The sequence below is a fragment of the Cajanus cajan genome, chromosome 4 (genome assembly GCF_000230855.2).
Source record: "Cajanus cajan strain Asha chromosome 4, NIPB_CcT2T_4, whole genome shotgun sequence".
NCBI classification, from domain to species: Eukaryota; Viridiplantae; Streptophyta; class Magnoliopsida; order Fabales; family Fabaceae; genus Cajanus; species Cajanus cajan.
The window spans coordinates 77,324,383-77,341,715 of record NC_138520.1 but is presented as its reverse complement, the minus strand read 5'-3'; the positions used below and the strand labels follow the sequence as shown (position 1 = coordinate 77,341,715).

The 17,333-nt window shown below is 27.1% G+C and overlaps 2 protein-coding genes across 2 annotated transcripts; both read left to right on the top strand.

The window, feature by feature from the left end:
- Positions 1–2,277: 2,277 nt before the first annotated feature.
- On the top strand, positions 2,278–5,317 carry LOC109802219 (putative aldo-keto reductase 2). Its single transcript, XM_020363478.3, has 5 exons — positions 2,278–2,586; positions 2,762–2,962; positions 3,731–3,903; positions 3,998–4,100; positions 4,668–5,317. The coding sequence occupies exons 1-5, from the start codon at positions 2,374–2,376 to the stop codon at positions 5,004–5,006; spliced, it is 1,029 nt and encodes a 342-aa protein (XP_020219067.1). The 5' UTR covers positions 2,278–2,373; the 3' UTR covers positions 5,007–5,317.
- Positions 5,318–11,760: 6,443 nt separating this feature from the next.
- LOC109802868 (putative xyloglucan galactosyltransferase GT12) lies at positions 11,761–14,017 on the top strand. The gene has a single exon (XM_029272165.2). The coding sequence runs from the start codon at positions 12,042–12,044 to the stop codon at positions 13,599–13,601; it is 1,560 nt and encodes a 519-aa protein (XP_029127998.1). The 5' UTR covers positions 11,761–12,041; the 3' UTR covers positions 13,602–14,017.
- Positions 14,018–17,333: the final 3,316 nt, after the last annotated feature.

The window sequence follows — 17,333 nt, the reverse complement described above, 5'->3', positions numbered from 1 at the left end:
GGGTGTAATATACATGAAAAAAATATGTTATTGTATCATTTTCTTCTTGGTCCATGGTTTTCAATCTCATCCTAGAAATTATATTCCGTTATTAGCTAATTTAGCAATTTCTTCCTACCATTTCATATGTACATCCTATATATGAGGAGACATCTCTTTATGATGGTGGGACCCCAACAGTGTGTAAAATAAATAATAATAATAATAATAATTAAAAAGCAATATAGAGAAATAAAACAGATTAAGATTGGCAAATGAATAACAAATAATCACTAAAAAAACTAAATATAAAGTAAAAATATTAATGTACAAATAATTGACTTTGCGTGATATGAGTATATCTATATGAGATGAAGTGCGTGGGAATTTGGAAAAAAAAAAAAAAAAAAAGTAATTCATAGGTGTGTTTAAAAAGTAATTCATAAGTGATGGGATTTGACTATATACTATGTATTAATATTAATGAGAGTATTAATAACATATTTTTTTAACATTTTTTCATTAATATATTTATTTTTATTAGTTAAAATTTATTAAAAATTATAAATAAAAAAGAATCATTAATTCATTAAACTTTATATTTTCAATAAATTTTAATTAATTAATAAAATTGTTACTAACATTTATTTATATAAAATTTTAGGCTAGAATTAATTTTTATCAGGAAAAATAATATTTTATTGATTTATTTATAGATATAATTACCCAATTTTTCTAAACAGATAATTAAAAATTAATTTACATTTGCAAGAAGTGAAGTGAAACCACACAGGGTACATTTAAGGGGAAAAATAGAAAAGCAAAACCGTAATATCAAGCTGTGTCTTATACTGAGGTGTCGAATTGACGCAGCAGTACAGGTGCAAGTCCAGTATCATTTTAATGTTAAAAAAGAAAGAAGAACAAAATAAGTGGCACCAAGTATTTATAGCTTTCAAATGTTAGTGGGAATTTATTTATTCCCAAATGACCCAAATTCATAATGTTTCTAGAAGGGAGGCACTATGCTCAAAGAGCCGTGGAGTATAGAAATTGTCCCATACTTAACAAATTCATAATGTTTCTAGAAAGGACGCACTATGTTCAAAGAGCCGTGGAGTATAGAAATTGTAAACTTAAAATTTATTGAGATAATCATTTATACACTATTAATATAAAATATTTTACATTAATAATTAATTATATTTTTTAAATTATTTTATTTAATTAAATAAGTAAATGACATAATATTATTAAAAAATATTAGTATAAAAAAATTTTATATTAATAATATATAGGTGATTAACTTTAATTTCATCAGAACTTAAACATAACTCATTTTTATCTGTTAGTTTTTTTTTCCATCAGTGTTTTAAGATTTTTTTATACATCTTTGTCTTAAAAAAATTTCATAAGTGTTTTAAAATTTTATTTTAAATAATTTAATTTTATCTTAAATATAAGTAAAATATGATTAAAGATTATTACTTTTATTAATGATCAAATTCAAACATCATTTAAATAATTCAACTGTGGGTTGAATATATTTACAACTTAGTATCCAACTCCTTTGATCTTATTAAATTTACATCAATGATTTTACTATTTTTTCTCTTCTTTTTATTTTATCTCATTTTCCTAGTTTGTTCTCTCCCGCTTTCACCTTCCAATTTAGTTACTTCTCAAAAATATTTCCTCTATTATCTTTTATAAATAGAATATTATCCTCAATTATTAAAAGAAACAATAAATAATTTTAATAATTATTAATTAACTTTGAATAATCATTCACACTGTTATATTTTTATTTATTTTACTTTTTAAAATATTTAAAAGTACAAAATATTTTTTAATTTATAAATAAAAATAATATTATCAATCAAAATTGTTTTTATATGAACTATTAATTTTTTTTTCTCTAAAAATATTCATAAAAAGGACAGTTTTCATTTTTAAGTTTATAGAGAGCAGTGTTTTAGTATTTCTATATTAAATATATTTATATTTTTTTTTTCCTTAAGTATATTTTTATATCTTATTTAACTATATTAAATTTTTATAATTTTCGAAAAATATAGATACTTCTCTCTCTAAGTTTCGGTATGACTGATAAGAAGTATCAATAGAATATTCTAAAATATCAAAGATTAAATAAGATTTTTATAACATTTTTAAAGTTTAAAATATGGCAAAATGAAGTATGTTGCTTCATAGGTTTCGTACCACTAATCATTATAGTTTTGGCCGATTTTTAGTGATCAAACTTTAACTTAGATGGCTTATAAAGGACTCATGTCTCATAGTCATAGTCATGACCAATTTAAGATTAATTCACTCAACGCCACATATATAGTGGTATCTGTGTTGAGGTAACTGTTAGTGGAAGTACTAGGAATGGCGAAAGTGGGTAGAATGAAGTTGGGTTCAGAAGGGTTAAAGGTGTCTGTGCAAGGACTTGGGTGCATGGGCATGTCTGCATTCTATGGTCCTCCTAAGCCTCAATCTGATATGATTGCTCTTGTCCACCACGCTGTCCAAAGTGGTGTCACTTTTCTCGACACTTCTGATATCTATGGCCCTCACACCAACGAAGTCCTTCTAGGAAAGGTTCTTACTTCTCACCCTCTGCTACCCTTTTCATTCTTTCACATCATAACAATTCTAGCTTTCAATTTGCTTGCCCTGTGCTTTAAGTTGTCCTTTGAGGCTTTGACCCATGATATGATACATAGTATATAATATGATATGATAATTAATATGATCTAGTGTGCATGTGACACAGGCTCTGGAGGGAGGGGTGAGGGAGAAGGTTGAATTGGCTACCAAGTTTGGAATCAACCTTGCTGATGGGAAAAGAGAGATTCGTGGTGATCCTACATATGTGAGGGCTGCTTGTGAGGGAAGCTTAAAGAGACTTGGTATCGATTGCATCGATCTCTATTACCAACATCGTATTGATACTCGTGTGCCAATTGAAGTCACGGTTCCACTCTTTCTCTATGCTTTTGTTTTCATTGTCTGTGTTCTCACTACTATGTATTTTGTGTGCATTTTACACTCTTTGTACACTAGGTAATTATGATCATCATCCGATTGAAACTATTTGATTTAAGAAGAACGCTAGAGACTCTCTCTTCTTACTAACACTCTTTATCATTGGTTGTTATTTATTAGAAATCACAAATTAGTCTCTTCGGATTCAGTGATAAGAGGCCTCAAAATTTGTGATTTTTAACCGGTAATAGAGAAAGTATTAGCAAGAGTGTTATAGTGAGTGTTGCTAGCATTTTTCTTGATTTAAAAGCTATTCACCACTCATCAGATTTTGGTTATCATCACTCTACCGCTAATTTCCTCAGGCTACCTTACTAATGGGCCAAATTGTGCTTTCTATCGTGTTCATGCATGGACACTTGACGTTCTTCTCTGAGGCAAATTGAAATAACAAGATCATAGAAACCATAGATGATCAATAAATCTCTATAACTATATTAGCATGTGGTCTTTGAGGAGTGAAATAGTGTGACCCAAATCACTAAAATTAAATGAATTTTTGTTCATGAACCTCATTCTTGTCTTTATTTTATCCTTGTGTTACTTTCCCACTTCATGTGACATCTGCACAAGTACTTAACATGTAATGGACATTTTATGAACTTTACGTTAGACATCAGAAATAGCTATTTGTTCACATATGTAAAAGGACGACGTATGAATATGATAAGTTTTTCCCTTGCTTTTGCATTGTAAGATTGGAGAGCTTAAAAAACTTATTGAGGAGGGAAAAATAAAATATATTGGTCTGTCTGAGGCCTCAGCTTCAACAATCAGAAGAGCACATGCAGTTCATCCAATAACAGCCGTGCAGTTGGAGTGGTCTCTATGGTCAAGAGATGTGGAGGAAGATATAATTCCAACTTGCAGGTGTCATTTAATATACAAACTTCATGTTTTATGATTCAATAAAACTGCATCAATATGTGTTATAACTTTAAGACTTTTAAATTTTACTTCTCAGGGAACTTGGTATTGGAATTGTTGCATATAGTCCTCTTGGGCGAGGATTCTTTTCATCGGGAACAAAGCTGCTAGAGAATTTGTCTCCGGATGATTACCGGCAGGTTTGTAGAAAACATTCTATTACACAAGTTCTGAAATCCATTTCAATTTCTTGTGCATTTTCTTAACCAAATCTTTAGACTGCTTTGGAACCTTGGATTATTCAAGGCCCTTGAATGTCACAGTCACTCAGTGACAACATCTACTTCCAACCTTGGCTCTCTAGAATTTTCAACTTTAATTAGTCCTAACATTAATGATTCAAATATCTCTGTTAATATTAGTGTTGAATCATTTATACTTATTGTCTGTGGTGATCTCCATTAGTTATTATCTTCATTATATAACAATTGTGTTCAGTTATTGAAGGACCAAAGAAAAGTTAAAAAGAGAAAAGAAAATGAAAAAAGAGAGCACTAATGACAGAATGAGAACATTGGATGGCTTAGAGAGAAGAAAAATGTGATGTACTTTTCTTCATTTGGATCATGTGCCACTTGTATATCATTAACGCTGCCTGACACCTTGTATCTCACTATATAAATTAATGAAATTGCCTTGTTATATTGTTAAATGTCCATCATTGATACCTATATATAATCTTCTGTGTTTGTTTAAATCTATTGCAGACTCTACCAAGATTCAAACCTGAAAACGTTGAGCAGAATAATACTATATTTGAGAGGGTTACTGAAATGGCTGCAAGAAAGGGATGTACTCCATCTCAACTTGCCCTGGCCTGGGTTCATCACCAAGGAAAAGACGTGTGCCCTATACCTGGAACAACCAAAATTGAGAACTTTAATCAAAACATTGGGGCTTTGTCTGTTAAACTAACACCAGAAGAAATGGCAGAACTTGAGTCCTTTGCTGCTGCAGATGTTGTCAAGGGTGGTAGATACGCGGAAGAGGTAGCTACATGGAAGGAATCTGATACTCCACCACTTTCATCTTGGAAAGCTGCTTAATGAAGTGCATTGCTTAATGCTTGTACTATTGTAAGCTTGTACTAGTGTACCTTAGACATTAGCTATTTAAAAGGAATTTTGTTGTTTCCACCCTTCTAGTTTCTAGCTGTTGGTGTGTCTTTTTAAGTGGTTTGAAGTTTGAACTGTGCTAGATGATTACATATATGTGTTTGTGTATTTGTCTAAATAAGAACAGGCTATGGCATGACTTAAGTGTCATGGTTATTGCCTTGGCATGTTTGACCAAGTGATATGTATCTTGTGTATCTTTTTGAGTACCGTGGTAGTGAGTTTATATATCTTCACGATTATGACTTTGCACTTTAAAATTCTGAACAATTTTATTTTTCTAACAGTTAGTTTTAGACTATTATACTTGAGAGTATTCAGATTTTGAATGCTGTCACTTACTATACAACTTCATCTATAATTTTTAAGATATGTTTGGAGTTTTTCTCAAATGCTATTTTTATTTGAGTTCTGTCAGCTAAAGTTGTAGTTTCTATTTTATATATATTCTTAGGTTGTTTCTTGACATTCTGTGAAGTGAAAATAAGATGTAATATATGCATGCTTTACTTTTATGTGACATAATCCGTGAATTGGATTTTCGCTTAGCACATAATCATATGGAATAAAATAATTTTATATGATCGGACTGCACAATTAGGTGACCTTAGAAAAACTCAGAAATATACAATAAAATATATATGACTTCATAACACGCTGTGGTCTCTACACTCTACTGCTTCCATAGATTCTGGTTTAAGGAATTTTGAACCTATCACCATGTATCTTACGTACTATTTATGCAGATCAGGGCCTAAATTTAACCTTTTGTTTATGGATTTAAATCTGTTGGAGTCTCTGCCAAGATTCAACATGGATTCTGATCGCTTAATAAAAGAGTGTTTATACGCACTTACTCGCTCTGATTTTGAATATAAGTAAAAATAAATAAAATTGTTTCATGGTAATTAAGAAAGTTAATTTACATAATTTAATTTCACTAATTCCAATAAGAAAAATATTATCTTTATCTCATAATAAATGTGCAATAGAAGAAAATATAAATGTCATGTTAGTTTTTTATTGCAATATTAATTATCTTTTCTTTCATCTATACTCCTAATAAATATTAGATTAAATTATATTTTTGTCTTTTATCTTATTCTTTTTAGATTTACTTTGATTCTTTATCTATTAAAATGTTTATTTTGATCTTTTATTTGGATCAATTTTAATCCTTTTAAAATAATGATTATTTTCAATTTTATAACACGATTTTGAATTAACTTTTGATTGATTTAAGACGTAAAAATTGTAAAATTAAATTTACCTATATGAAAATTATGAAATGCGATTGACATTTGAATTCAAAAGGATTATAAACATAATGAAAATTGTGTGAAAAATATATCTCATAAACAACTAGAAAAAAGTATGAAATTATATTTTTTGAAATTTTGTATTTCCATCGTGTATATAATAATTTTGATTTGAAATTTAATTGCATTTGATAGTTTTTATATAAGTGAATCTAATGACATAAATTTTAAGTCTTAAATCAGTAAAAAAAAAAATTAAAAAGGCAAAATTGACCTAAATTTGGGAGGTAAATGACCTAAATGAACATTTAAAAAAATATCAAAATAAATCTAAAAATTAAGATAAATGATCAAAAGTATAATTTAGTCTAAATATTATGTAAAAAGTAGGTTTCATGTTGTATCATTTCTAGTAAAGAAGATTAATCATAAAATCAATTTTGTTAAATTATTATTTTCTTTCACCTATTTATTAGTTCTTCTTAGTGTGTGTAAAATAATCTAGGACGATACTTATTATAAGACAGAAGGAGTAAGTATTTTTCTAAATTACTCCGCGTTAGAACTTTATATCAAGAATAAGAAGAAAGATTGAAACTACAATCTCAATTGAAATAATATTTTAGGAATAATAGTATTAAATAAGTTGAAATTAATTAAAATTTATTTATATTTAATACTAACATGAGATTTTTTATTTTATATATATTCAAAATTAGAGAGTGCCAATATGTACTAGCTTCTAGTATTTTTTTTTCTGTTATAGTTGTGGCTTTTAGTATATGAATTCTTAAAATTCATCTTTAATCTTTTTAGATAAATTTCCACTAGTTTTTCTTTCTAAAATGTAGTTTGTCAGCTTCTGCTTATTTCAGTTCAATGTTTGTTTATATCCTAAATTAGTTTTATTCTCGACATGAGTCACAAATTCTCATTATGTAGCTAAAGTGTCGTCAACAGGAAGATTGTAAATTTACTTAACTATCCCAGGTGGTTTTATAATTTCTGTTTATTAAATGATCTTTGTTTAAAATTTCTCTCTTTTTTTTTATAGTTTTAGATAAATTCGTAATATTGTTACCCAAAAAAAACAAAAGATGATAAATTTGTAATATAAAAAACGTGTCCATGGTTTTTAACTCACATTAGAAATTATATTCTACTTTTACCAGTTTAAATACCATGGTTTTCAACTCACATTAGAAGTTACAATAGAAATTATATTCTACTTCCAACAGACAGTGTGATTTTAAATAAAGAACATTCACATATATAAGAATTGTCCATGGTATTTGCTAATTTAGCAATTTCTTTATACTAAAGTACCATTTTTGTGTGTGCATCCTACCACATGAGGAGATATTATTCGGGGTTGAGGAGGGATATTAATATGAGTTAATCATTTATACATTGTTAGTGTAAAAAAAAATTTATATTGATAATTAATTATATCTTTTAATTGTGTCATCTAATCAATTTGATAACTGGTTTGATTTTTAAAATTATGTATGTATGAAATATTTATTATTAATTATTTTTTTTAAAAATCAATGCCTTTTATTTTTTATTTTAGATTTTACATTTTTATAAATTAAAATTTATATATAAAATAAATAAAAATAATAATAAACAAATTAAATAAATACATGAATTAAATAATATATACTATTATTAATGATATACCATTAAAACTCATTATCCTTCCTTGGATACTCAAGAGTACTAATAAATCAACATTTAAAATCCACTTTCGGTAATATTTCAAAATTTTAGGTTTTTTAAGATTTTTTTTATATGGACCTTTTTAGGATTTTAATATATATTTATAATTTTTTTTAATTATATCCTATACTTAGTTAAGCACCCTCCATGTCTCACATGCATTTTTAACATTTAGAAATTTTTAAAAAAATAAATTATGATATTTTCACTTTTTAATGATATTTTTAATCGGTATGTAGAAATATTAAAGAGATCCAAGGATAATTAGGACAAATTTAAGTAAAACATTAATGTTACTTTTGAGGGTAATTTAATTCAAATATATAAAAATTAAGGTTTAGTTGTTTTTTTTATGCTTTAGTATTGTAATCGTGTGATTTTGGTCTAATTTTTTTATTTATTTAAGTTACATATATTATAATTTACATTCACATTTTAAATAATATATATTTATTATTATTCAAATTACTAATATATATAACTTAAATAAGTAAAAATTATATAATCACAATACTTCAAAAGACTAAAATCATACAATTACAATACTTTATAAACTAAAATTACTCAATTAAAAATTGAAAGACTGAAATTATTAAATTAAAATTACACAACTACTATACTTAAGAACAAATATTATTTAAACCCAAAACTAAATATTATTTGATTCATGTGTAAAAAGCTACAAGACTCAAAGTTTTAAACAAATAAAAATAAATTAACTAAAAAAATTGTCAAAAATATTTTTAATTTAGATTGGAAAAAATATATCAACACTTTTTATTTTACATTTTAAAAATGGATCAATTGACGCACTATTTATGATTAAAAAAATATCACGGTAAAAAAATTGCCGCAACCATTCAAATTTTATTAAGAATATATACGCGCGCATATATATATATATATAATTAGCAAAGTTGCAGTCATTAATGAAGATAAATTACATATTTAATAATTAAATATAATATATTAATTGTTGAGAGAATTTTAACAATGTATTTGATCTATTTAATTTATAATTTATTATTAATGAAAATTTAAATAAATTAAAAATAATTATATCTTCAAGATACTTTACGTTTCACTAATTTAATATAATATATATGTTATATATACAGTAGAATCGTGTTCCTTTACTAATGGTACATCTCCTGATTAATTATTAATTATAATCAATTAACATGAAATATTGACTTTTGAGATGTTTCCAGTATTCAATCTGTAGAGATTGTAAGTTATTCCATCCATAAAGAGAGGTTTTCATAGTTAATACGGGACAACATTTACATGCAATACTAATATAGTATTGTAGATATTCTTCAATTATAATTAAAATTTGGCTTTGATAATGTATATGATAAATGATTTCATTAAATATTCTCATATATTATGAGTTCAAATTCATATTTTGATAAATACCCACATTTAGATAGTTATATACGGAAAACATTCTCACTTTTTTTCTACATCAATGTTCACATTCTTCTATTTTTTATTTTTATTTTTTACTTCTTCCAAATTTTCTATTTTATATATATATATATATATATATATATATATAGTTAAATCTTATTCCATCAGTTTCTTTTGTGCTTTTTTAATCGTTCGAAGCTCTCATACGTCTTTTATTCAAATGTTAAGGTGAAGTGTTTTTGTTTTTTGTTATTTTTATGGTTAATACTTTTATTATTGCATATAATAGAAAAAACTTATTCTCCGTTTTCATTTTTAAATGTATTCATCCCATTATTCAAAGTAGTAAATTTCATATATTCTTGTTTTTTATTATTATTAATTTGTAAGATTATTTTTGTTGTTGTTATATTTAAACTCTTCTTACCCTAATCAAAATTGAATCTCCATTTATCATTTATGCATATATATATATATATATATATATATATATATATATATATATATATATATATATATATATATATATATATATATATATATATATATATATATATGTGTATTTGATATGTCATAGTTATGAGTAGCTACAGTTGTATAGTTCATGAGTGATTGTCAGTCTCTTATAAACAAGGTTGATGAGGCATAAAGGACAATGAACACAATTTAGATGCTAAACTAGGTTTTTATTTTTATTTTTGAGAGATCAGTAATTAATTAAATAGGTGAATATATACTTTTGAATCTGTTTTTTTTTATAAAAAAAATAAGTACTTTTATTTTGTGAAATAATAACTTATCAGTAATTTCCATTATATTTGGGTAAACATATCTCTCAAAAAATATTTGGGTAAACTTTTTAAAGATAGAGAAGGAGTGCTTATTTTGTGAAACAAATCCAATTTGTTTATCACAAAAAAAAAAAAAAAAAAAAAAAACAGCTGTTGTAGAAGAAAGAGAAGAAAAGTAAAAAATAATAATAATAAGGAGAGTGATTTTAATTAAAAAATATTTTTTATGATTATAAACAAGCACATTTTGATTTCTATTTATTTAAAAATCACTTAAAAATATATCACTTTTTTAAAATTTAAACAAAGAGAAGAGACCCTATATGATGCCCCTTCTTTGTGGCACATATCTTTCTGGTGTCTGAAACAAATTGGTGATTAATCTGCTAGGAGGACTATGAAAGAACAATGAAGACTGTTTAGATAATAAATAAATGATAATTTTTATTAACAGATAAACATTCATCTAAACCCAATTATATAATACCATATGTACATTAATTGTATATGTTAAAAGAATCTGGATCATAATGACATGAATGCATGTTGTGCAGCAGATCTCTTGTGTTTTGGTTACCATATATAGAGTGAGGTAATTTATTAACGCAAAAAACAGCAACATAGTAATGGTATATTGGTATGGTTGTCATTTGTCATATAGATATAAGATATGTTCTTTAAACACGTACGTGGTAAAGAAAATGGAAAAAAGTATTTAGACATCTACAAACAGACAAAAGTACTATCTGGATACTTTCTTTTTTTAATTACAAACTTAAATTAATGTTTTAGGAGACATTAAATACACGAGAATATTTTTTTAATATGAGAATCATAATTTTTAAGAATTGTAAATTCTGAAATTATGATCTGTGGAATGATTAAAATTCATTTAATTAGTCATAATAATTTATATGAATATTTTAATGATACTTAAAAAAAATTACTGCATTAAACAGACAAATAAAAATAATATAATTTTTTAAAATATTTTTATTATATTAAATAAATAAATATATGTAATATAACATTTTTATCGAAATAATTTTTTTTATTTAATTTAAAAATGAGAATTTTCGCTTACTCTCGCTAACTATAGGAATGATTTCGAAGGAAACATACTTAAAAAAATTCCTAGAAAACATTTCTTAGAAATGTTATTTTTTAATTAATAAATTAAATATTGAAAATTAACTTTCCGAATCTCATGTTCATGGAAAAAATAAAATCAATCCTTATAGCAAATGCTTCTTTAACGATGGTTCGATTTTATTTTGTCTTTTTGTGAAGTCAGTGAGGTTTTCTAACGATTAAAAGATGTTTAAATTCCAAGACTCTTAGAAAAAAATATCTGCTAACAAAAATTTGCTTCATCTTACCTCAAAAAATTAGTCTCTGAATATTGGCAAAGAAAGATACTGTGACCAAACAAAAAACATATTGTGCATTATTTTTTATTTGCTTGTGGAATGTTTAATAGCAACTTTATATATATGGAATTCAATCCTATCCATGATTTTATTCCTTTAATAGCTTCTTCAATTAAATTTTATTACTTGTGATTATTTTCACTTTTTTCCTTTCAAGCTAAAAAGGAATATTGTTTAATATTTTTCAAAGTCAATAATATATTTCCCTCTTTATTCCATATCAGATCATTCCTTTAATGGCGTCCCCAATTAATATACCAACTTTGTATTACACAACCTCTTCCATTGTCATCATTCATCAGAGACAAACACATTCTCTTTCACTGAATCACAAAAGACCAAACACAGAACATGGACAAGCCTCCGTTGAAGAAGTACTTTGATAAACTCCGGTTTGTGTTTCTCACCTCATTTATTTTTTGTCTGTCATTGCTTCTATTGGATTATCACATGGCTGTAAGTGATCATGGCATCACCTTTTATCTTCACGACAAAAATGGTGCAAGACATGCACAGATTCCCAAGCCCTCAAATTCTTCTTTCAGTTTTAATGATGGTGGAAAAACTAGCTATACCAATACCAATCAAACTAATGTGACACATGGTGAAGTGCATTGGAGAGACCCTCCTTTGGTTAGAGACAATGTTGGAGTTGTTACAAATTCTCCCACAAGAAATTTGGATTCTTGTTCAGGTCAATATGTCTATGTTTATGATATTCCTAGGAGGTTCAATAGGGATTTGCTGAAGGATTGTCACTCTCTCGTGAAGTGGTGGGATATGTGCCCTTTTATGTCTAACTTAGGCCTTGGACTTAAGGTTATTGATAAATCAAAGGAGAAGGTTCTGTTGAAGGAAAGTTGGTATAGAACTAACCAATTTTCACTTGAAGTTATTTTCCATAACATAATGAAGCACTACAAGTGCTTGACCAATGATTCTTCACTGGCTTCTGCTATATACGTTCCCTACTATGCTGGCCTTGATGTGGGTCAGTACCTTTGGGGGGGCTACAATGTCTCAATAAGAGATGCTTCACCAAAAGAGTTAGTGAAGTGGCTGGCACAACAACCTGAGTGGAAAAGAATGTGGGGTAGGGATCATTTCCTAGTTGGAGGGAGAATTCGTTGGGACTTCAATAGAATATCAGATGACAATGATGATTGGGGCACCAAGCTGATGCTTTTGCCAGAAGCAAGAAACATGTCAATTTTGCTGATTGAATCTGCTGCTGAATATAACAATGAGTTTCCAATTCCATATCCAACATACTTTCACCCCTCCAAGGATAAGGAGATTTTTCAGTGGCAGAAAAAGGTGGCAGAAGAGAAAAGGCGTTACTTGTTTTCATTTGCAGGTGGTCCAAGGCTAAGTAGATCAGCCAGCATCAGAAATGAGATAATCAAACATTGCCAATCTTCTAAGAGTTGCAATTTTCTAAACTGCCTTGATGGTCCCAGGGATCGTTGCAATGATCCTGTGCATGTTACAAAGGTGTTTCAGAGCTCAGTCTTTTGTCTTCAGCCTCCAGGGGATTCATACACTAGAAGATCAACTTTTGACTCAATTTTGGCAGGTTGTATTCCTGTTTTCTTTTGTCCAGAATCAGCATATGACCAATATTTGTGGCATTTTCCCAAAAATGGTTCTAGCTACTCTGTGTACATACCACAAACAGATGTCACAGAGAATAGAGTAACGATCAGTGAGATATTGTCCAAAGTTCCCAAACATCAAGTGTTGGCAATGAGAAAAGAGGTTATAAGACTTATTCCAAGAATAATATATCGTTATCCAGGTTCTAGATTAGAGAACTTTGAAGATGCATTTGATGTAGCAGTGAAGGGAATTCTTGGGAGAATAGAAGCAATAAAAAGCAACATTACAATTGACAATTACACGAGTTCCTAGGAGGCAAGGCAAGGATGCTATGTTTCTTTTGGTCTCAAGTCAGGTGAAATTACAAACTAAATCAACAAAATTCAGAAATTATTGCCCTTTGTAGATGGATTTTACAGGCACTCTTTTGAATCATATCTTAGAACTTGGAAGATTTTGCAGGCAGAAATTGTTCGTTAGTTAGTCATATTTTCATTTCAGTTTCATTTTTGAGAATAGACATATCCTTTGTATTTATTTCCCCACAACATGTCAAAATATTTCATTGCTATAAATAATTTCTAGCTTCTACGTACTACCAGGTATATATTTCATTGTTATCTCATATGGAATCTAATTCATTACCAGTTGATATACATGTGAAATTCAATTGATTGAAGATAACAAAACTGACATCTGCAAAAAACAAACTAATTATCAAAAAAAGTGTAGTTTACGCTTATCTATTCATTTCCGTATTGAAGCTAATAGCGTTAAGGAATAAAAATAATCTATTACTCAGTTGTGTTTGTGGCAAGTTCAAGATTACTTGAATGTGGGATATATTATACTGTACTTGTTCTGGTTCTGGACATTTAACTTGTTTATGGGGTTCATTTATTTGTAGATCTTTGAACCTATAACAGGGTTATTTCTCAAACTGAAGAATTGAGAGTTGAACTGAAGGATTCTGAAGCTAATGAGAAGGGGTGTTTAGGAATAAAATTAGAGACAAAAATCTTAATATATATATATATATAAGGATGGTTCAAACGACAGCGGTATAACTTTTATTAAATGTTACACCGCTCAATAACTTTCAATCTAACGGTTGGATTTTCAAAATTTATATTTAATATAAAATTATTGAGTGGTGGAACACGGTGTCGTTTGAACCCTCCTATATATATATATATATATATATACTGTTAATATCAAATACTCAAGATAACACTGACCAATCTCTAATCATAGAAGAATGGAATTATATAAGAATCTGTCTAGTGAGGTAAAAAAGTTAGCTTCTTGTTGAATTAGGTTCAGAGTTTTTTTTATAATAAAAACAGAGCTGATTGATAAAGATTAGTCGCATTTCTTGAAATGTTATTTCACGTAGTGTTATAAGTTATAAGCTATTAGTTACCAACAAATCATCTGTTAAAATAAAACTGGACTTTAACCTTTTCAACAAGGCTGGCTGCATAATAATAATAAAAAATATATCTACATAAAATTATTTTTAATTAAATTTTTTTATATTAAATAAGTTGTTTATTTGTCTAATTATTTTATAATAACGATTTTTATATAAATTAATTTTATACTTTATTTAACATTTTAATATTTTTTTAATTTTTGTTTGATAAGAAAGTGTGACTTTTTTTCACCGAATCAAACCCTATAAACATGACATAGTACATAGTATTTTTGGTCACGATTTTATACTTAAGTCAATGATCAAATTTTTATCTATGATTATAACACAAGTGTTAAACTACTTGAGCATGATTTTGACATATTTTTATTTAATGTTTTCATTTGAGTAACATTTTATTTTGGTGGAAAAAAGAAAACGTAAGTTATTTATATTTTTTTTATAAAAATTGCTATCATGTGTAAATAATGATAGCTCAATTTTAATGTTTTATCCATTCTTATTTTATCTGAGTCAAGGATTAAGTAAATCAACTAAACATAACATTTGATTTTGTTCAGTAGTCATTATCATTTTAATTTAAATTAATTTTGATTAGGTGCTGTTTACCCTTTTAATATAGATTGATATTTTATCAGTCTATTGATCAATTTAACTACGATACAAATTGCTTTAATGTTAATTAAATTAATTATGATATAAATTGTTAGTAATTTATATAACAATTGATTTGATTACTATTAAAAAAGGATAACAAGTATCCTAATTATTTCAATTAATATTAAAATGTTTGTGCTTTTCTCTTTCGCGATTCAACAAAAAAAAAATAGAAAACATGTTCCGTTATGTCTTGATGCACAACGAAAACATATAACACAAGGAAAACGACTTTCTATTTTTTTTAATAACTTTATATTTTTTTTTTAATCAGTCAAAATATAATGACAGAACTTCAAACTTAAGATATTTTACATACCATTTTAACATCTACTATTAGACCGTTCCAACTTTAATAGTTAACAATAACTATTATGTTATAGAGAATGTCCAATGTCAAAAAAAAAATTTCTAAAAAATAAGGAATTTAAATAGTAATTTGGGTGGTGTAAAAATAAATAGTAATTTGGGTGTCAATATCCCTTCAGTTAAACTTGGTCCAGCTTAATTATATTACAGGTCAATTAAAAAAAATTCCTGTCTTGTAGCACAATTAATTAATTTTACTCTGGAGAAAATAAGAAAAAACACCTTACAATTACATATCATACAATTTATTCATAATATTTTACCTAAATAATTAATTAGACATCAGATCAACCTATTAGCCTGGACTATACCATAAAACCAAGTCATATGGGACTGACTCGAGTCAAAATAAAATATATATAAACTTATATTCAATCAATCCAGCTAACTCTTCTTATCACTTTCTTTTAAATCAACTCTTTTTATAAACCATAACATGTTTAATATTCCTACTTTCATGTCGTGACACGTCTCAATTTGTTACTGCCACTTGAATAGTTAGGTTCCTTGGAGAGTGTTATGCACTTATTAAAAATATTTCGAATTCTTTCTGCCTTGTGATGATGGTAATTTTTTCCAACGTAATTTATCTTACCTTTGAATGCACCCATCAGTCAAAAATTTTGTTTTTTAGTCAAGATTCCCAAAAGAATGTTTCTTCACGAAAATCTATAAATAAAAAAAATTCTTTTCACATAAATTAACATGCTTTTCAAGAAAAATATTCATTAGAACATATACAAAATTATTGAAACTTGCTTTCATCCCCACAAAAACCAGTTGTCAAAACTCATTACCGGCAAAAATTGTCTTTGACTAATAAAAGTACATATGCATATGAGCATATCACACCACCCAACTAATTGAATTTCAAACAAAATAAAATGAAACATATTTTTACCAAATCATGAAGAAAAAAAATAGATGGGCACATGCTTAAACATTACTTGCAGAGCTCCCTTGTGATCCACTCTATGATGTTGATATACACAAGTTAAGTAAGACTCAATGATAGGCTCAGATTAAGTTAGCTAATGATTTCAAAATGACATACTTATAAAGGAAATAAAGTGAGGGGAGCAAAAACTCGATGATGCAAAGATGTGAAAATTCTGAAAAAGAATGCCTTAGTACACAAGTGATGCTAGTTAGGAGGAGCCCACTTTAGAATACGGTGATGGAGATTATTGTTTCAACATAAAACACTTATATTATTATTTTTACTGTGTTTCAAGTATTTTACCAATTTAGTATTTATTGGATTTTCATGATTTTATTTTTAAAAAAAATTTAATGAGTTAAGAAAAAAAAGTGCTTATAAATTACCTTTAATCTTCACTCTTAATTGATGTAAGAATATTATAGATAAACATAAGTTAATTTAAAACCCAATATTAATCCAGATTAATTATTAGCCTTCCAAACTCTAATCTGAAAAGGTATTTTTAATTTTGGTACAAATTCCTAAAGCAGGTTGAGTTGCACAGTTTAACCAACTACCCACTCTATTGCTCTAACACACCCACTCCATTATCATAATTTATATATACTCTTTATCTCACATACCAAACTTGGATTGAAAA